The sequence below is a fragment of the Stegostoma tigrinum genome, chromosome 15, assembly GCF_030684315.1.
Source record: "Stegostoma tigrinum isolate sSteTig4 chromosome 15, sSteTig4.hap1, whole genome shotgun sequence".
In the NCBI taxonomy this organism is placed as follows: Eukaryota; Metazoa; Chordata; class Chondrichthyes; order Orectolobiformes; family Stegostomatidae; genus Stegostoma; species Stegostoma tigrinum.
The window spans coordinates 10,983,965-11,006,638 of NC_081368.1; the positions used below are offsets into that span (position 1 = coordinate 10,983,965).

At 40.0% G+C, this 22,674-nt stretch overlaps 1 protein-coding gene across 1 annotated transcript in view; it reads right to left on the reverse strand.

Moving 5' to 3' along the window:
• Positions 1–1,086: 1,086 nt before the first annotated feature.
• LOC125458705 (LON peptidase N-terminal domain and RING finger protein 3-like) overlaps positions 1,087–22,674 on the reverse strand; it is a 37,739-nt gene continuing 16,151 nt past the window's right edge. The window contains exons 5-12 of the mRNA XM_048544186.2: positions 21,910–22,138; positions 21,071–21,155; positions 16,856–16,970; positions 16,008–16,129; positions 13,450–13,608; positions 7,966–8,128; positions 7,119–7,268; positions 1,087–5,990 (exon numbers count right to left, since the gene is read on the reverse strand). Coding sequence (XP_048400143.2) covers positions 5,832–5,990; positions 7,119–7,268; positions 7,966–8,128; positions 13,450–13,608; positions 16,008–16,129; positions 16,856–16,970; positions 21,071–21,155; positions 21,910–22,138 — 1,182 coding nt within the window. The 3' untranslated portion in view covers positions 1,087–5,831. The remainder of the gene's footprint in view (positions 5,991–7,118; positions 7,269–7,965; positions 8,129–13,449; positions 13,609–16,007; positions 16,130–16,855; positions 16,971–21,070; positions 21,156–21,909; positions 22,139–22,674) is intronic.

Here is a 22,674-nt window from a genome sequence, read left to right on the forward strand (position 1 = left end):
AGATGCCACCTCCCTTTCACTGGCCGGATTCCTAAATGCTGAAAGTTCTTCACACCATGCGCCCGATTTAAATTGAGCTCCCAACTGAACCATAGGGGTCCAATTTACATCATACTAATTCTTGCAGCAATTTTCAAAGTGACAAGAGGCTTGTAGACCCATGGAATCCCCACTGTGCAGAAACAGGCAATTTGGTCCATCGAGTTCACACCAACCCTCCTCTCAGCACCCACTCCCACACCCTACCCTTTCCCTGAAACCCTGCACTTCCCATAGCCAAACCACCAAGCCTACACATCCCTGGACACTATGTGGCAATTTAGCATGACCAATCCACCTAACCTGCACATCTTTAGACTGTTTTTGCATACGTTTCATTAGTTTGCACAAAATGATTTTTTTTAAATATTGTAATTCCACATTTTTTGGGCAGGTACTGGATTTAAATAGACAATAAGAATGTCAATGAAATCAAGTTGTCTCCACTTTTTGAGCAAATTTATTGGTTCCCTGGTTAACCACAATTTACATATTGCTTTTCAGACTCAATCTTTTTGTCCTGTGTAAGCTTGCTAGGCTTTGCACTGAACACAATGGATTTGTTTGAGCCGTAATACTTTTCATAATATGGATTATATGTTCATTCTTTTAAAAAAAAAGAGGTTTGGGAATCACTAGCAACACCAGTATTTAACGCCCATCTCTAATTTCCCTGAAGAAGTTTGTGGTGTATTGCATTATTGAACTGTTAGGAAGAGAGTTCCAGGATTTTGACCCAGTGATGTTAAAGGAATGGCCAATATAGATGCCACCCAGGATGCTGTATGGCTCAGACAGGACATCACAAGGGATGGTGTCTGCGGCCTTTGTCCACTAGGTGGTGATGGTCATTGGCTTGTGAGGTTCTGTGAAACAACATGTATTACATAAATAGAATACACATCAGAGAACAATGGAACATCATCTATTCAACTTGTGCCTGATTATTATTATCATGAATGTGGTTAAAGGTGTCTTTATCACAAATGTCTTCCTTAAGCTTGAAGGATTGGGTTTAGAATTATGCTTATGATTGAGACCACAAAATACAGGGTAAGCATGGTTTTATTTAACATCATGGTTGTCTTATTTGCCACAAACACAGTATTTTAATTGCACTTCCAATTCTTAGTTTATTTAAACATTTGCTTCTCGAGTGTCCCATTTATATAGACAACAAACATAGCTGGAAACTAGTGACTAGTTACTAAATAACATCAATGGTCACAAAGACATTCAACAAACTCTTCAGTTAATTTCACTGGAATAGTTGTACAATTATTACACAGACTGCAAAAATGAAGACACATTAAATTTCAAATTCCAGGAGGCACGTGGCCTTTTAGTCTTTCTTCTAACTGCAGAAAAATAGAGGGTCATTACAATCAAAGAATGACATCATCATAGGAAGCTATTTGGTCCATTACGTCTCACTGTAAAAGCTAGTCAGGTAGACCCACTTCCCCTGCTTTGTCCCTGTAGTCCTGCAATTCTTGGTTTTCTCTTCAGAGAATTTTCCGATTCCTTCGTGAAAGCATTGATCGAATCTGTCTCAGACACATTCCCTGGAAGGGTGCTCTAGATCATAATTACTCTTTTACATTTAGAAAGTCATTCAGACCCAACAGACTACTCTGCAATTCAGTTAAATCATGGCCAATGTTCACCTCTATCTCCTGTTAAGTGCCCTCACTTCATATCCCCTCTTATTTTTGTCTTCTGATTTCATTCTTGAAAGCTCCATTTGTTCCCTCTGCTTCAACAGCTTAAAGGAGGACAGAGTTCCAGAAACAAAATGAAGTGTTGCAAGTAAGAAATCACAACACGTTCACAGTAGTCTCTCCAACATCAGGATCAACTATTTGGATGGTGCTTGAAGTAAACGGGGGAGGAAGTAAAGGCACAAAATGAAACAGTAAAACACAATGACGTTCATTTCAATTCAGCACTGAACTGTACAAGTCATTATTAATGTAGCTTTGGTTCATGAAATTCAATATAGACAAATGTGATGTTCTCTGTATTGGAAGGAGAAACAGGCATCACAAAGGATGTATTAAAAGGTGAATTGGAAAGGGATTTGGGACTATTAAAAAATTCAGTGCTTACAATTACCAAACAGAAGCAACAACCTGAACAAATGCTTAGTCGCAATGCTCAAGCAGTCTGATGTAAGTGAGAGGATACTAGGCTAAAATAATACATTCCCTAGTCAGACTACAACTTAACCTATGGAGGAAATATAGAAAAATGAATGAAAGTGATTCCTGGCATCAAAGAATATAAACACCAGCACAAATAGTTGACCCAAAAGCCTGTTTTTGTGCTGTACATTCTGTGTGAGGGACAGATTGGAGAAACTGGGCAACTTTACACTTAAGACAGGGTAGCTGGAAAATAAACTTATAAACTTATACAAGTAATATAATTTATGTCCACATTTCCCCTCTTTTCTATCTCTACTCCTTTAAGAAACTCATTAAGATCAACCTCTCTGGATAAATGATTTTCTCATATCTCCTTGTACCTGTCAATTATACTTTGGGATATTCACATGAAACACTTTGGGATGTTTAGCTATAGTAAAGGCATTATATAAATGCAGGTTGTTTAATTGGCTAAGTCTAAAAACTAGAACAAGAGACCATAGGTCAAAACTAGTTAAAAGATCATTCAAATTTGAAAAGGATTTCTTTATGCATAAGGAAAAGACCAGAGGATGGATCTTCCAGGTAGGATTGTGAAAGGGACATTATCTAGTGTCAGTTCTGACTTAGTCAAGTTCCACTGCCAGACAGGTTGTACAGACAGCCTTTGCATTTCTTTGAATAAAGTTTAAAGGGTGATTTAATTGAGGTGATTAAAATGATCAAAGGAGTTGATAGAGAAACTGCTTCCTTTGCTGGTGGTGTCCAAAATCAGGATTTGCCTTACAATTGGAATTGGGCCATTCAGGGGAATTCAGTGGATGTACTAGATTGATAAGACTTTGTCAGGCACAAGCATTAAGGATTGCAGAACCAAGGCAGGTAGGTGGACTTGAGATATAAGTGAAGGATGATGGCAGAACAGGCTCATGCCAAATCCCCATTTCTGTCCCTGTACTCCTAAGACACAATGGAGCAATGCAAAACTATTTATTTTGGATAGGTGTTTTACGACATCCCAAATGGATTCCTTAATCTACATTTGCAATGGGAAATTGAAGTTACTGTATGTTAGTAAGTAACACAATGCAATTCCGCTCCCACTTTAGTCTGATGAGTCACTCGTGTTTGACGTCTATTGCTTTTGGTCTTCACATGTTAACATGTACACAGTCTACTACACCAAAATTGGTCTTCACCTAACTCCACTGAACAAGTGGTTAAACAACATTCTTCCACCAATTGATGGAAATTTAGATATTGACATCAATTCTCCATTTGCATCATTATCCAGTTTAAGACAACAACTGGTCAATTTGAAAAGGAGAGGAAAATACTGATAAGGAGTCAGATCAGAACTTTCACTTCATGTTAAAACAAACACCATTAGTTAGTGAAAAAAGAAAGACTGCGGGAGAGGAAGAGTATGTTGGATTCTAACATGAATGAATAATTTAAGTAGAAAAATATTTTAAAGAGGCACTGTTGTTTTATTGAAGTTCTATGCTAAATTGTGCTTATTAGCCAAACACTGCTAAGACACCACATCAAATGGAGCGATTAGTTACAATGAAACCTCTGGAATAGAGACTACCACTAATCCGTATATTCTTTCTTTCTGATGTCAGTAAACAGTGCCTCTCAATTTTTTAGTTTTCAGATTGGGTGATACCTTAAAACAGCATGTGTAAATAATTCAGGGCTTGATTTTAGATTTTTTTTAAACTAAGCCCACTCAATGCAAATAGGACAAGTTATCATAAGATCACTCAGAATCAGCCAGTACCAAACCCCTAGCCTTTTGTTAGTAGGTAGGCCATCAAACTTAATTCACAGCATATCCTGAAGCAATATGTTACATTCAAGCACGAAAGATTGTGGGGTCAATTGAAATGCACTTAACATTGTTCAGTTTTGCTTAACTGTCAGAAAGCAATTAACAGAGTTATTAAGGCTAGGGGCATTGACCAGTCAATATTATGTTTAGATAAAAATTAATTCCACAATTACACTCACTACGTCTAAACAAAGTTACTTTGTTTTGAATAGTGTTTTTAAAACATACATAATGTTCTCAACCAAACAGTACTTCATATAATCAGAATATGTATTAAAAAGCAGAATTCTGCTACTCTATCCTAATCCACATTAGTATACTCAGCCTGATGGTTCACTTGAGATTGTGACATTATACTTCACAAAAGAATGTGACAAATTTTATAGGTATAGGCAGGTTAAATTATTGCACACCTCTGAATGTTGCGTGCATACGACATGGATTGTTGCAAAAATAAGATAATAAATATATTTAGCTTTGGCTTTATGAGAACACATAAGAAGGAATGTGCACATTTTCAGGTTAAACTGAATGTTACTGATAATATAACAGGAATCCAAAATCCGACAAGGTGCAAACATGCTTTCAAGTAAAAAAAAAATCCCCAGGCTAAGTGGTCCATCCTTGTATTTTGTGCTGGACGCAATGGTGTCCATGGAAGACAAGTGCTTCTTATGACTATAAATGCTACTTAACATTAGGCTTTAAATACATTTTACCCAGAGGAAATTATGGATGGCAGAGTGGCACAATGGGTTAAATCGCCATGCTACAGTGCGATAACAGCTTTAAATCCCTGATCTCAGCTGTGTTACTGCAAGGAGGAACTCAATTGCAGCTTCATGAGGTGGAGGGGGTAAGATGAGAGAGAACAGGAACAGTAAAAGTTATTGTCAACTCCAGCCATCTCTCACGCCTCCTCACAGCTACAAACTACTATGATGAGACGGCGGCGTGGACAAAGTCAGAAGTCACATGACACCAGCTGATAGTCCAACAGGTTCATCTGAAATCACATACTTTCAGAGCGCAGTCCCTATGTCAGGTGGAGTCGGGGCAGTGCTCAGAAAGCTTGTGATTTCAAATAAACCTGTTGGACTATAACCCAGTTTTGTGTAACTTCTGGCTTTGTCCGACAAACTACTGTTAGGTTTCTTGTGAATCAATTGTCCATCTACCTTTTTGGCTTCAGTTTGTAGATAATTCTTTGTAACGGAGAGCAGAAGGGGGAGGAAAGTTTGAGGTGCATCTTACAAAGAGTAACGAGAAAATATTGAATGTAGCATATGTCTAACGAACTAGTTTTAAGATTCAGCCCAAAAAGAAAGACTGCATGAAGATCTCTACTTCCCAGTGTATTTGTTTTCCAGAAATAAATAGTACATTCTGTTTATATCGAGTAGAACATTTTATCATTTGAATCTATTTTGTAGTTTGTATATTCCTTACAGATACTTAGCCCCAGACTAAATTCTGAGTAGATAAGAATGCATAAATATTTTTCATACTTCTGTAGCTCCATAAATATACATATGAGTTAACAAAAATATACATTCTCAAAATAAGATATTATTGGGATTTAGGCTGTAAAAATAGTCACAAAATAAGTACTGAGGTGTTAGCACTAAATGCCGTCAATTGATTATATTATCAGTAACACTCTTCAAATCATCCTGACTATGCACATCCTTCAATAGATGATACTCCTTTTATCAGGCTGCTTCAGATAAGACATGAATGTAGAAAAAAAAGTCACTATTGTGGAACTGACAGCCGTTCCTACCACAGCAATCAAACCAGTCACTCAGTCATCGTGCACAGTTGCGCGACATGAACAATAACACACGTCTAATGCCATTCAAGCGCTCCTGAAGCGTTGTCATGGAGAGGAAAGGAAGCTGAGCCCGACTCTCGAGTGGCAGCACGGCCAGCAACCACCAGCACCAGCCTGGGCCATTGGGACTGGTCTGCAGAACAAATAAAAACAAAAAACAATAGATCAGCTGCAAGCACACGCAGCCAGCTCACAATCAATTTTACTTAGAGCCACAGAGACATACAGCACGGAAACAGAGCCTCCGGTCTACCTCGTCCACGCTGATCAAATATCCAACATTAAGCTGCCAGCCAATATCCTTCTAAATCCTTCCTATTCATGTGCCCATCCAGATGTCTTTTAAAATGCTGTCATTGTACCAGCCTCCTCCACTCGAGTTGCCTGAATTGAGTTCTTGGAGACTCCAGGAATTAAAAGTTAATCTCCAGAACACTTCTTCAAGCAACCAAGGAGAAAAATCAACGAAAAGTAGCATTTTGCCTTGGAACGAGCTGGATTCTTTTGCTGAGAAAAGGTAAGAGGATGGAGATCTCTGAAAATTTCACATTTTCAATTTTGGGGCAGCACTGTGGTTAGGACTGCTACCTCACGGCGCCAGGGACCCGGGGTCAATTCCAGCCTCAGGCGACTGTCTATGCGGAGTTTGCATATTTCCCCGAGTTTCTTGCCACAGTCCAAAGGTGTGCAGGCTAGGTGGATTGGCCATGTTAAATTGCCCACAGTGTTCACGGATGTGTAGATTAGGTGGGTAATAGGGGGATGGGTCTGGGTGGGATGCTCTGCGGATCAGTGTGGATTTGTTGGGCCGAACAGCCTGTTTCCACACTGCAGGGATTCTATAATTCTATGACAGTTTGTTAGGCCGCATAAACTGAAGGCATTTTCACTTGTGTCACAATCCAAAACCATTCACCACAAGTAGGAGTTTAACACAAGTAAACCTAACAGCGAATTCAGATGAAAATTCTTTAACCAGAGACTGATTAGATTGAGGAGTTCACTCCCACAAGAAATTGTGAGGACCAGTGAACAGCCTAGAAGCATCTCAGATGAAATTACAAACAAATGAGAAAGGCATAGAAGCAGTTGATGATGGGATTAGCTAAAAAAAAGATGGGAGAAGGCTTATGCAGTCACTCTGCCAAATAACCAACTTCTGCAATGTAAAAGCTATTGGTAAAGCTTGGGCTGCATGTCTACTTATTAAAACAATTTCCAAAAGTAATTCTGGCACATATGCAGCTCTGAGCTAATGCACCTGTATATCTGTATCCTTCCTTGGCATTGGTCCAAAGTGGCTGAGAATTCGAGTCTTCAGTACTTGCTTGAGTGAGCTGAACCACAGGTATGCCTGATCATAGACAAGGTCATGCAGACGAACAAGTTCAGCGTAAGCTTCTCCCTCTACCTGTTCGGTGCAAAGATTCACGAGATTACAGAAGATTCAGTGCACACGTTGGAGAAATCCCTTGACAAAAGATCAGATGAATGGCACTGACTATAGATGTACTTTTACTCGCTTTGCCTCCCACCAATTAATGTGTTCGTCATATGTTAAGATAATCAGTGAGGAAACCAGAGGAGAAACTCTGTGAAGCAGTGAGATATAACAATCTGGAATGCATTGATGAAAGGGTGTTGGAAGTAGACTCATTAGTGACTGTTAAGAAAATTGGATAAATACTTGAACATCATAATTTCATGGGCCAGCGGTTAAAAAGCAGGACCAACACACGGCCTAAATGACTTCCAATTGCTCTGTATAATTCTACAAGCTCAGTCAGAAAGAAACATAGAATGCTGGAGAAGCTCAATGGGTCTGAACAAGAGTCATAAGAGATTCAAAGGGTTAACTCTACTCCTCTCCATAGTGGCTGCCAGACTTGTTGAGTTTCTCCAGCAATTTCTGTGGTTGTTTCAGATTTGCAGCATCTGCAGTAGTTTGCTTTCTAATGAGTTTAGTATGAACTTAATGAACGGTGGAAAAATTCTGTGAAAAAATAAGATTTAATTCTAAAAACAGTCTTTGGTATTGACTCCATCAACAGCAGTCTGCATTTGTCAAAGTAGAATGATGCATACAGAGTATTCGTGATAAAGCATACCTTTTTATCTTCAAGGTATTCAATATCTGCCGTGCTGTATCCGTCCTTTTCACTGTGTCGTAACACTTTAAACCTTCTTCTGCCAATAGTGTCCACAACTGAACGACCGTCCGAAAACAACTCAACGCTTCTGACCTCCAGCATACAGCCATAATCAGCAAAACTGTGTAGGATAAAGTGAGAAAAATGCAATCTCAAAACCATAACCAGCCATGCAGAGACTGAAGGGGCTCAACAGGTTATATTTCTGATGGTGGGACATTGTTCTCTCAACTCCCACTCCGGGAACTTGAGCTTACAATCCCAATGCAGTGCTGAGGGAATGCTGCAGCTCTGGAGGAGCTGCCTTCAAAAATAGAAGAGATGTTAAACTGAGGCTCCGTTTGCCCTCACGGGTGGAGGCTATTTCATGGAATGGTTTAATTACTGTTTATGGGATCTTGTTGTGCGTCAGCTGGTAATCATGTTTCCTGCTTTACAATATATACACAACACTTTACAAGTATTGCAACATCTGTATTCCAGATGCCTTGAAGCAATTAATGGTGCTATGTAAATGTAAGATGTTTATTTCAATAATCTATGGTTTGAACCTGCATAAAGTGATTATAATTTTTCACCACACAGAGTTCATTTTTATGCATTTGAACTTGGGATCTGTACTCGGCTGGATGGTATTTATCACCCATTGGCCTCAAGTGAATACTAATCAGGCTGGTGTCAAATATTGTTGTTCCTGAGAGAACAAAGATTGGAGCTGGATGAACACAGCAGGCCAAGCACATTCTTAGGAGCACAAAAGTTGACGTTTCAGGCCGAGATCTTTCTTCATCCGATGAAGGGTCTAGGCCCAAAACGTCAGCTTTTGTGCTCCTAAGATGCTGCTTGGCCTGCTGTGTTCATCCAGCTCCACACTTTGTTATCTTGGATTCTCCAGCATCTGCAATTCCCACTATCTTTGTTCCTGAGACACACTAGTTAACCAGTTGGATTCACTTTTAGTCTCGGGTACTATTCCAGAAATCGTTACTGAATTTCTCTTCTGAAACCTGGCCTGGTAGGAAGTGAACTCATGATCTTCAGGTTATTCAATAAGCAATGGAAAGACTTGGCTCACGCACCAATTGCGTAACACTACCTTAACAGGAATTTGGAGCAGAGTCGGAAAGATTTTACATCATCCAGCCAAGAACAGTCAACTGTGAAATTCCACTTCAGAGTGACGCATACCCAATAGAAGAGCGAAGAGCACAAAACAAGCTGCAGAGTCAACATGCCCGATCTGGAAACATTATCTATGTAGTTAATTGTATCCAGATCATAAATACAGTCAACAAGCAAGGAGCTTAAATGCCTTCTGTGTTTACTGCCAAAGTAATTAACAACATGAAAATAGAGTAGAACTTCCTACACGAACTGACTTGCATGGAAAATAGCACAGAAACTGTCCCTTCAGCCCAACCTGTTCATGCCAGTGCTTTTGCTCCACAACAGCTTCTTTTAATCCCTCTTCATGAAATCTTATCCACCTAACGTTTTGTGTATAGAGTTGTACAGCATGGAAACAGACTCTTCGGTGCAGCTCGTCCATACAGACCAGATATCCTAAATTAATCTAGCTCCATTTGCCAGCATTTGGCCCACATCCTTCTGAACCCTTTCTGTGCACGTACACATCCAGATGCCTTTTAAATGTTGTAATTGTACCAGCCTCCACCAGTTCCTCTGGCAGCTCCTTCCATACTCGTCAAATGTCCCTTTATGACGAGAGTCTAATATTAGGGACAGATTGACGGTGTTTGGAAAAATATATGGGGAGGATCAGCTCAAGGTTCTGAATGACTTATACCTGTTCCAATTTTCTTACGTTGCAGAGGTAGTTCTCTTTGAAACACTATTTTCTATAATTAGTTTCTTATTTTCTTGAAGACACGCCTGAGCAACTTTTGGGGAATGAAGTGTGATTTCTCCCACAGATTGTTTGAGTGAAGAAAGTATTCTTACTTGGGATTGCAGTTAATACTGAGGAAGACTGCAAAGAAAGATATTAATTAGTCGTGTGGGATTGAAATTAGTGAATGAATTTTAATTTAGCAGAAGTAACAATGAGGGCGCTATATACCCCTTGAAAAATAAGAGCCAACATGGGGCAAAAGAACAATGTGAACTTGGGGTGTAAATCTTTGCAAGTAATGTTGGGGTTTGTAGCTTTATTCTCTGAAAAACGTATTATTAAGCAGCAATCCAATGGAGCTCTTTCTCTCCACTCAGCTCATATTTTTTCAAATGCTATGTCAATTTCTCCCTAATGTTAGAACTCAATAGCTTCCCCACAACGTATATCAGACTAACCGATCTATAAGTTTCATAATGCAGCAGAGTGCCACACTGCTGCCTCACAGTGCCAGGGACCTGGATTCAATTCCAGCCTTGGTAACTATGTAGAGTTTGGACAGTCTCCCCTTGTTTGCATAGCTTCCTCTGGGTGCTCGGGTTTCCTCCCACAGTCCAAAGAGGTGCAGATAGGGTAGATGGTCGTGCAAGGTGTGGATTAGCTGAGTTAACTATTATCAAAACAAAACCACAAGGGGTAATGGGGTGGGACTGGGTTGGATGCTCTTCAGAGGGCTGATACAGACTTGATGGGCCAAATGGACTCTTTTTGCACATATTCCAAGATTGTACAGCTTCTCTTTCCCTCAAATAAAAGACGAAAGGTGCACAGTCCTAATGGACCACAGGATTGTTCTCTCATCAGAAAGTGAGAGACACAATTAGTGGATTAACTTGAGTGTTACCGCCCCTCAGGAGGCAAGGAGTTAAGTTCAGTAGGATAATTCTTCATGGTAGCTGCAACTAGTGTAAGAATTGAATCTATGTTGTTGGCATTGCCTCTGTATAGTATTAGCAAACCAGCTGTTCAACCAACTCAGCTAAACCACTCCCCCAAAGCCCCTTCTTAAATAATGAGCTTTCAAGTATACACAGGCAAAAGATAAAATCAAGATATATTTCAAAGATTACAGTAGGAACGCATATGATTCCCCTATCTATTGTTTCTAAACACTCTGGGTTGCAAACCATCACAATCTGAAGATAAATAAATTTTTCGGTTTTATTATTCTGTCCGTTATCATCTCTTACATTAGCTCCATTAAACACTTCCCACAACGTATTATTCATTTTCCCCAAATATCTAGTGCTTCAGATGAATTATCTCAGGACCACAGTGACAAGAAATAACGAAACAAAAGTTACTGGAAGTAAAATAGCAAGTTCCTAAAGAAGAGAGGTATGCAAAGGTAAAGTCACCTTAGCCATACCAGACCACAGGGCTGCTCTCTGATGCAACACACAGGCAATTGATGGCAGTTTAACCAGAGAGTCACCATGCTTCAGGTGAGGAGAGAGGTTTAGAAGCACAGTATTTCATTGTGACATCAGCTCATGCAGGAATTAAACCCACAATATTGCCATCAGAAACCAGCATTCTCGCCCTCTAAGCTGAGGAGGCATAAATAAATCGACTGAGAAGAAAATGTGAAACAACTTCATATTTCTTAATGTGCTAATCAGGCTGCTTTCTGATGCTCTTTTGATTCTAGGCTTTTCAATGGCATATTAATAATAAAAAATATTACAAACTTCATCATCAGCACAATTTTAACAAGTGATTGGAGAACACGGTTTTATTGGCAAATGGACTAGTAATGAGTTATCACTTATCGTAGATTTATCATAGTGTCATACAGCACAGAAACCGATCCATACCAACCAAGTTTTCCAAAATTAAACTAGTCCCACTTGCCCGCACTTGGCTCATATCCCTCTAAGCCTTTGTATCCATGTACCTATCCAAATATCTTTTAAATGTTGTAACTGAGTCTGCATCAACGACTTCCTCTGGCGATTCATTCTGCATATGAGCCGCCACCTGTGTGATAAAGTTGCCCCTTAGGTCCATTTTAAATCTTTGTCCTCTCGCCTTAAAAATATGCCCTCTAGTTTTGAACTTATTTGAGGAAATTAAGCACAAGATAGTGATGGAGAGTTTTTTATTCCTATTTATTAAACTCAGCATGGTATGTTGATTTGGAATACAATATCTGAAAGGGCAGCAAAAATGGACTCGGAAGGAAATTTCAAGAGAATTGCTGAAATACTTGATGGAGAACAGAAATTGTACAGATATGGAGAAATGGAAATGTAATGTGTCTAAGTAGATCAATCTTTAAGCAAATGGCACAAGCACGATGACCCAAATGATTTCCTTCTGTGTTACAGACCATAAGTATATAGCTAAGTTTGCAAGTCTTTTCACGGCCTCAACCTTTGCTGTCCCTGTGATCTCCTCCAACCCTAAAAACCTCCGAGATCTCCCTGCTTCTCTATTCCAATGGTTTGCACACCCCCATTTTAATAGACTCGGCATTGGAAGAAAGGGCTTCAGCTCCCTTCACCCTGAAAATTCATCCGGATTCCTCTCTACTTCTTATGTTTCCATTTATGATGTCCTTTATACCCTAGCTCTTTGGTCAAGCTTCTGGTTAATGGCTCAATGGCTGAATACCTCATGCAGCTCAGTGTCACTACCTCGTTCAGTTAAAACGCGTGTGTAATCCCTGTAATTGACCAAAACTCCTCTGATCTCTGAAAAGTGTTTAGCTATCATCTTCTGGACCCCTTGCCTTAGTCTGGTAATAACTAAGTCTGCTTTTAACATCACAGCCAAACTTCAGGTAGAGCTTAGCTTGCTTCAAGTCTAAGTCTTCTTCGCAAACCAGCTTTCTGGAAAATTCTTGGTATCGTCCAAAAAGTGGATCAAGTTTCATATTGGCTTCATCAACTTTAAAAGGTATTCTTCATATCTGCACATAGCCAACTGATTCCTGCAGGAATCTGGGGTATCTTCACTGGATACTACACTTCTGGATTCTGACAGATCATGCAAGTTAATGTCCTTTTTAAGAAGTTATTCTGAGTTGTAGACTTTTTCCTCTTTTTGTATCTTGCATGTGTTTGTGCGAGTGCGTCTGTGTGTTACAACAATCATCCCTTGAATTTGAAAACATAAGACATAAAAAAGAGTAGAATTAAGCCATTTGGTCCAGTGAGTCTGCTCTGCCATTCAATCACAGCTGTGTTTCTCAACTCCATTTAGCCGCCTTCTCCCTGTAACCCTTGATCCCTCTACCAATCGAAAATCTATCTGTGTCTTAAATGCACTCAGTGACATTTCCTCCACAACCTCAGGCAACCAGGAGATCCACAGATTCAACACCATCTGGGTGAAGAAACTCCTCCTCAACTCAGTTCTGAAATAGCATCTTGTCACTCTGAGGCTGTGTCCTGGTTTCTCCCACGAGTGGAAACTTTTTGCCCAGGAAAAAGGAGGAATGAGTTCCACAGATCTGAATATGCTCAAAATACGGAATTAAAAAAAAATCCAATTGATCTCTTTCCCCTCTCTGTAACACTACTTACCCTTTAACTGGATCACTTAAGCACATTCCAAATTGTTTGTTGCCAGTCTCCATGCATCTTCTGATCATTAAGCGATAACGGGGTTCGAAGATGTGCAGTGGACATGGGACAGTGGGGTATGCCATAGTGCAGATAAATATTGGCACAGCTTTGTTGAGGCTGGAGGAAAAAAACATCCCTCAACTGTCAAGCACATAAACCATTTTACATACTTTGGTAACATTTTAATACAACCAAATACAAAGAAGGTTCAGATCAAGATGAAAGTATTCATGTTGTTTGTGTTGAACTACCCAAACACACATTAATAAGATTAATATCAAAGCATTTTCAAACCGAGATAAAGCTGATCCATTCCTGCAACTTGTCTGTGGCCCATTCAAATCTATGATAAATTTTATTTTTCTTTATTCATTCACGGGATGCGGGCATCACTGGCCAGGCAGTATTTATTGCCCAGAGGGCGATTAAGAGTCAACCACATTGCTGTTGGTCTGGAGTCACATGTAGGCTAGACCAGGACATTAGTGAACCAGATGGGTTTTTCCCCCTCACAACTGACAATAGATTCATGGTCATCATTAGATTCTTAATTCCAGGTATTTTTATTGAATTCAAATTCCATCATCTACCTTGGCAGGATTTGAATCCAGGTCCCCAGAACATTATCTGCGACTCTGGATTAACAGTCCAGCAATAATGCCACTAGGCCAATGCCTCCCCTGTGGGTGCATTATGCTTACAGGGTTACAGAGACAGGTATGGGTCTGGGCGGGGGGTTCTTTTGAGGGTCAGTGTGGACTTGATGGGCCGCATGGCCTGCTTCCAGAATGTAGGGATTCTATAATATGACAGTCTTCCAACTTCATCCATCACATGTTTACTGCCAACTTCAGAGTCAGAAAGCTGTGGGTTCCGGACAGCCCAAGCCCCCCCAACAGGCCCAAGTGCAAAAAAATGAGGCAGACTCTCTTGCAGAGGACTGAGGGAGTACTACAGTCCAAGGGGCGTTGGCTTCCAGACAGGATGCTAAACAGAGACCTCGGTTGCCCTCTCAGTTGGATGTAAAGGATTCCATGGTTTTATTTCAAAGAAGAATGTTCCTAGTATCCAGGCCAATGTTTATCAAATCAACATCGCAGCAAACAAACTATGTAATCATATTGTCGTGTGTGAGTGCTTGCTCCATGTAAACTGCTGTCTGCATTTCCCATGTTACAACATGGATTATTAGTCAGAGATTCTTAATTGTTTACAAAGTGATTTGGAACATCCTGAGGGGATGACATCCGCTACATCAATGTACATATAGCTTTCAAAAGGTAAGCATGCTGTGTTAATGTGTTGTTAAATAAAGTCATGGAGGTATAATGATGTACAGCATGGAAACAGACCCTTCAGTCCAACTCACCCATGCCAACCAGACATCCCAAATTAATCCAATTCCACTTGCCCGCATTTGGTCCTTATCGCTCTGAACATTTTTTATTCATACACACATCCAGACGCCTTTTAAATGTTGTAATTGTATTACTCCACCACTTCCTTTGGCAGCTCATTCCATACACACACCATCCTCCTGTGTGAAAAAAATGCCCCTTAGGTCCCTTTTCTATCTTTCCCTCTCATGGTAAACTTAGCTTTGGACTCCCCTGACCTGTGAAAAAGATCTTGGCTGTTCTCATGATTTTATAAACCTCTATTAGGTTATTCCTCAGCCTCCGATGCTCCAGGAAAAAAACTCTCCAGCCTATTCAGCCTCTCCCCATAGCTTAAACCCTCCAATCCCAGCAACATCTTTGTAAATCTTTTTTGAACACTTTCAAGTTTAACAACATCTTTCCTATAGCAGGGAAACCAAATTGAACACAGTATTTCAAAGGTGGCTTAACCAATATCCTGCACATGACATCCCAACTCCTATACGGGTAGTTCTCCCATAACATGATAACTGCGTTCTTGTGTGACCTCGCGCTATAGGAAATTGCCATAGAAAATTACGTTACATGGAAATCGCTATACCTCTACAGCAGAAAGTTTGTGTTATTCAAACAGCGTCCACTATTCATAAACCTCATTACAGCCAATTCACATTAACAAAACATGCCTTACAGCAGAACTACCTGTGCTCAATACAAGTGTGCCACACACCTTTTTCAGCAGACTGTCTACCAACAACTCTACTTTCAAGGAACTATGCACCAGCACCTTAAGTCCCTTAGTTGGTAACACTTCCCAGGGCCCAATAATTAACTGCCTTAGCCAACTTACCATTTGAACTACATACATTAGTTCATCTTTTTAGAAAAAAGTTAGCTTATCATCAGTTGCAACCAATAACCCAGGTTATATTATTGGCAGGCAGTGGATGTACATATCCAAAATGATATACAGAAAGAGACTGGTGACAACAAGTGCATATCAACACTAAGAATAATTCTTTAATATCTTGATTTCTAAGAAATACTCATGGAGCATGTTCTTTAAATATAATTGACATTAATTCTCTCACATTTATATTGGAATTCCAAAACTCAACAACTACATAATTGACCTACTTTGACAATTCCGCCATCTCTTCATCATTAACTCTTTTTCGTTCTGCAAGTTCTTCGGGCAGGTAATGCACAATTAGCTCTTCTATTAGAACAGTTCGGTTATATTTTCTCAGTGCCTGGTACTGCAAAAATAAAGAAAGAGAGTGTGTCAACATTTCTGTTCAGGATGAGAAGCCATCACAGTCTATACACTTGATCCTAAAATACGAGCAGAACTATGGCAGCATTTAGATTTACTTACATAAAGCACTCCATTCAGAATGTAACTGCTCAGGAGTGGTAGTTTTAGAAAGCATTAGCATAAATACTAATATTTATACAGGCCATTTGGCCCAACAAATCCAAACTGGGTTTTGATATTCCACACAAGCCTCCGCACGCCCTTCTTTACCTAACCCTCCCAATACAATCTTCCACTCTTTAATTTATCCATTGTTTTTAATCTAACTGCCTTTGAAGGCATCTGCACAATTTAGCACAACTACTCCATTCAATTACTTCTGTCAAATTCTCAAATAGAGGCATTACTGACAGTCTTGTGGCTCCTAGTTCTGGTTTTGTGGACAAGCAAAAATATCTTATCTACATCTCTCCGATCAAACTCTTTTATAGTTTTACAGAACTCCAATCAGGACGCGTCCCCACCTCTGTTCAAGTGGAAAGAATGCCCTGGCAGTTAAAGTTTTCCTGATCATTATAAACTCCCCGGCCAGGTATCACTGTTATAAATTTTTTTATATGGTTGTGCAGTTAGGGCTATAAGCTGTGTGGCCACAATACATGCCATAAATGCATGATACATGATGCATCGATCGCAATGCTTGGTTTCATACATGGATTGAAATTACCTCAGGCAAAATCTCTTTACAAAGAGGGCATTTCGGACTGTGATCTATGCATCGCTCAACACATTTAAGACAAAATGTGTGCCCGCAGGGTGTGGTGATGGGCTCGTAGTACAACCTAAAAGAATACAAAATAAACAAAAGCAGACCACAACATCTTGCAAGCGAGAGAAGAGATAAAAAGTTGTCAGGGCACAAATGTAAATGTTCTTTTTTTAAACGCTGATCAAGGTCAAGGATGTCAGTGCTCAGAGGATGGAAAGTTCTTATTTCAGCCACCCACTGGCAGCGTCCTGCGCTCCCAGGAGAGGTGAAAGGCAGGCAGGTTTGGAACAAAGCTCCTTTTCACTCTACAATAAAACAAGGAACTGCAGAATCTTGGGGATCTGAAACAAAAAAAGAAACTGCTGAAGGAACCGGGCAGAGTTGCAATTCCTGTTTTTTGGTCCCCTTCACACTGCTGCACCCTTAGGTGAAAATTCACTACTGTACCACAGTAAATTCTGGACCACAGAGGTTGCATGCTTGCCCATGAATGCAAAACGAAAGACAGCTTTTTACCCGTGTCTGGTGGATCTGCTCAAATCCACTGTACGTTGAAGCCTTGCAGCCACCAGAGAATTTCATCGCTATCGCCTCAGGCTGGATCTGAGCCTCAGTGTTAGAACTGAGAACCCACTGTCTAACCTACAGCGTCAAATGGTTTGCTTGGACAAACATTTGAATGTTATTTTAAAAGAATTAGTTAGATATTGTCACACAACAATTGGGGAAAAAAAGTGCTCTGTCATTGATTGTGATTCATACACCACCTTTAATTCAATTTTGTTCCTGTTTAACTTTCAGTTAATGAAGAAAATGTTCAGGTGGCTGAGTTTTTTTTTATTCATTCATGGAACGTGAATGTTGTTGGCTGGGCCAGTATTTATTGTCCATCTCTAATTTGCCCAGATGGCAGTTGAGAGTCAACCACATTGCTGTGGGTCTGGAGTCACATGTAGGCTAGACTCTGATGTATGTGTCATATGCAGGAGTTTTAAATTACTGTATATGGTCCTGCAGACACAGAACCGTATTTTGGCTTCTAATTGCAAATCTAAATATAATTAAGCCTGTGTTTCTGACATAAATTACTGAATAGAGTCATGGAGGACTAAAAAAGCACCACACTCCAGGCCTTAAAGGCCAAGAAAGGTGCATTCATAACACAGCACAATGAGACAAGTGTAAACTTGCAAATCCTTCCAAATCAAGCCAATGGCAGGAGATAAAAGCAGGACAGATTCCTGGTCAGCCAAGGGATGGACAGAACATCGGAGATTCTAACACCCTTACCCATAGTTCCTGGCCACGATGCAAATGTTGCCACAGCAACTCAAACATCTTGAGCAAAATGTAACTCACCAACACCACAATGGGATCAAGGTAAGACTATACATGATTATTCCTGCGTTAACTGATATATTTGATGTCACCGTGTGTGGGGGGAGGTGCATACCTGTCAGCCAACAATACGCCTTACTTTATGTCTTTCTGCATCGTACTTCACTGTGTACAACAGCAACTAAATCTGCACCCATCAGTTCTGCACCAATGAAAGGATTGAGCTGCTGACAAAAAGCCAAGCAATTTTGAACTAAGATAGCAAGAACTGCAGATGCTGGAGTCACAGATAACAAAGTGTGCAGCTGCAGGAACAAAGCAGGCCAGCCAGTATCAAAGAAACAGGAAAGCTGATGTTTCGGGTCAGAACCCTTCTTCTCGATTTTGAACTAACTGGGCTGTTATGATTATTTGCAATTTATTCTGTGTCGAGTCACTCTCAGGTGTTACTAACAGTGTTTCCTTGGTCTCCTCGACTTCTTGTTCTTCCTCCCTCTTGTATCCAGGGCCATGTTAAATACACACACTAGCAGCTTCCATTTTTCAACTGCTCACAGCACGTTGCAGGCATTGATCTCAGTTTGAAAAAAAGTGTTGTTTCAGGTCCAAGCCACGTTTGTGTTATTTCACTCTTGGCTCTTTCTATTCTAGAGGCTTGCAGTATTTCTCTCACAAACATATCATTTCTGCTGTTAGTATCTTTTGTTAAACTTTCTCATGTTCCAACACATCATAATTCAGAAATAAACATGGCATGATAAAATCCTTCCTTTGTTTTCTGACAAAAAGATCTCTGGTCTTTCATATCCTGCTTAACTTTCCAAAAACAGCAGCAGTTAGTCTCACTTGCAACTCCAACTCTCTAGCATGTATCTCTGGGAGGTATACAATTAGTCCGACTGTTCAACTGCATCCCAACAATGATCACTTGATATTTCTTGACTGACTGGCTGACTCTGGTTTTAGTTTTGTAAATGAGGTACACTAGAAATCCTTACCCTGTGATTTGTAGAGAATAGAGAAGCTAGTTTGAAGTTTCTATTTGAGCAGTGAAGGTGAGAAGATATTTAATAAAGATTATAAATGGGATTGATAGGGTAAGTAGTGAGAAACTCTTCACTGGATGGAGGATCAGTAACCAAAGGACACAGATAATAGGCTAATAAAATACAGGCAGGAAATGAAATGAAAAAAATATGTTGATATATGTTATAATCTGGAGCACACCACATGAAAGGATAGTGGAATAGACAGAACTGTAACTTCCAAAGTGAATTAGATAAGTATGTGGAAAGAACAACATTCAGGGCAATGAGAGAGAGCAAGGGAGCAGGATAGAGGTCTCTTTTGGAGATCTGACTGCGCTAAGATGTGGTCTCCTTACAGTGCGCATGTTGTCATAGAACGAAGATGATCTGCTCTTTCTGTGTACCTTATTAATTATTCTCCAAAAGCCTGTTTGAGTTATTGCTATAGAGTCAACTTCAATGCCATCAGCAAATCAGATATTGTTTAAAATCATCCCATGTAAGTAAACAGTTCTGATATGATTTGGAGTACAAGAAGTGTAAATATTGCAGAGATAATGGGAACTGCAGATGCTGGAGAATCCAAGACAACAAAATGTGAGGCTGCATGAACACAGCAGGCCAAGCAGCATCTCAGGAGCACAAAAGCTGACGTTTCGAAACGTCAGCTTTTGTGCTCCTGAGACGCTGCTTGGCCTGCTGTGTTCATCCAGCCTCACATTTTGTTGTGTAAATATTGCATACTGTTTAGGACGATAATGCTTATAAAGGAAAATCCACATTTGTGGAAAGCTTTTGACAAGTTCTTCCCATATTATTTTCAAACCAGACCCCAGCTACCAGCAAAACTAAAGCGAAAATAAGGCATTAAAACTTGTATGTTATCTCTCATGTTTGTATATTATCATTAATGTTTGTGTATTATAGGTCAACACGTAATACCTCGTACATATGTGAAAATCTGAATTTTAAAAGTGCCTTCTATAATTATTAGGAGTTCGACTCCTGTAGGTTTCAGCCAAACTATCTGTATTTCCAGGCAACAGATGACTAAGCAACATCCCCCATTCTCCATCACTCTCCTCACCCTTGGGCTTCCTTTCATAACTTCTGGCTCTCCCAAGGCACTTTGTAGCAAAATTGTATGTTTTTAAAAAACACAGGGGAAGGCAGTGGCATTGTAGTAATATCACAGAAAACCTAATTCTGAGATTCAGATTTACATCTGGGAACATGGCCTCTGTCATTTAATAAGTCTGGAACTGAAAGTTAGTCTCAGAATAGTGCCATCATCAATGACTACAAAATATCATCCACTTCACTAAGGCCCTCTGAAGAAGGAAACCTCGCCTTGTCTACATCGCCCTCAGCAGTACTGTTGATTCTTGGCCTCCCTCTGAAGTGCCCCCAATAAACCAGTCTGAGGGCAATTAGGGATAGGCAACAAATGCTGGCCTCACCAGTGACCCTGACACCCCAAGAAAGAATAAAGGTCTCTTTTGAAATATAGCAGTCAATCTGCACAGCAAGTATGCACACAATTGTGATGATGACCAGCAAAGCTACAAAGTCGCTACATGGTCATTATCACATTTCAGCTTCTAGAAGCCTTCTGGTTGCAAATTGGTTACTACAATTCCTATAGTATAGAAGTAACTGCACATTAAAAGTATTTCATATTACCGGATGGGTTTTGAGAAATTGAGATCTTACAAGGTGCTATGTAAATGCATGTAATTGATTTGCAAGAGATCAGTCATAATCTGGTAATGTTTGCATGAAAACAATAGCAGGAACTAGCAGGTACCTCATACATAGGGAACACTCCAGGTCAAATGCATCAACGAGCTTTGGTAAGATATCATTTTCTCTCCCAGGACTCTGTGACCTAGCTATAAGATTGAATAAAACATTTTAAGTTATATAATCAAACAGTGTGACATCAAGCAGAATACAAATTTTTTTTTTAAACACTGAAATATTATGATATATAACAATATTTATCAAATAGTAAATATCAACAACATTTACAAAAGTCTTTGTTCCTGACATGTTGTGTTTTTATAACCTTTTTATTTAAATTACAGTGAAGGAAATGGGATTTTTTGGTAATAGAATGGATAAGAATTGAGAATGATCAGTGAAAATTGGCCACCATAAGTGAGGTTCATGGTTTAAAATGGTTGGAATGCTGTAATATGGCTCTTAAAAGTAACAAAAAGTTGTGAAAGATTGTGTAATCATTGTACTTTAGTCTTTATGAAACAATGCAACACAGGAACAGGCCCTTCAGCCCACCAAACCTGTGCTGATTCCTGATCCATATTTAAGCCCACTGCTCATTGCCTAGACGCAGTTTCTATCCCTCTGTTTGCCTCACGTTCATGTGTATCAATTTATGCCTTAAACAAAGCTAACATGCCTGCTTCCCCCTCCTCCTCTGCCAGTGTGTTCGCAGCACCCACCACCCTCTATGTGAAAAATTTTCACAGTACTTCTCCCCAAAGAAAATGTAAAAAAAAACAAAGCATAGCAAGAGGATTGCTGAATGCCATTACTAAAACAATGATGAAAACCCAGGGTTCAAAGAACTAAAAGAAACCAAATCCTGTGTGCTCCCTAACATGTGCTAAACCCAGAGTATACCTCGCTTATTGCATTTGGTGTAGCCTTCAGTTGTTCCAGGTTCTTCATCTTTATTAGAACTGTGCTGTGTTTTCAAAGTATTCTTCCTTTCAGAAATCATCGAGGCTGGTTCTGTGGACAAATTCTTCAAGGTGTCTTGGTTTTCGCTCATTACTTGAGCTGGTTTCGTTGAGAAGGAGTGGGTCTTCCATTCTTGTTTGCTGTCAAAGCCAGTTGAATCAACATTTACCTTGAAGAGTCAGGAGGACACCATTATGAAAGAAGCAGAACCTGACACTGAATGAATAGAATTCTTTATTATTCAAGCAATACCCCTGGGGGGAGAAACAGCCGTATTTTTGCGCATGATTGTGTGCGTCATTAATCCATATGAAATTTGATAATCCATCACTGAATTACTGCTCAAAAGTTAAACACTGCAGATACTGAAAACCTAAAATAGAATACTGGAAGTACGTGAGACACACTGAGCTTGGAAAGAGAGAAACCGAATAACATTTCAAGCTGAAGGACCGAAGAATCCTCCTCGTCCTCACATAACACCCCACCAACATCCGGATACAACGCATCATCCTCCAGCACTTCCGGCATCTACAATCTGACCCCACCACCAAAGACATTTTTCCAACCCCACCCTTGTTTGCCTTCGGAGAGACCACTTTCTCCGTGACTCCCTTGTTCGCTCCACACTGCCCTCCAACCCCACCACACCCGGCACCTTCCCCTGCAACCGCAGGAAATGCTACACTTGCGCCCACACCTCCT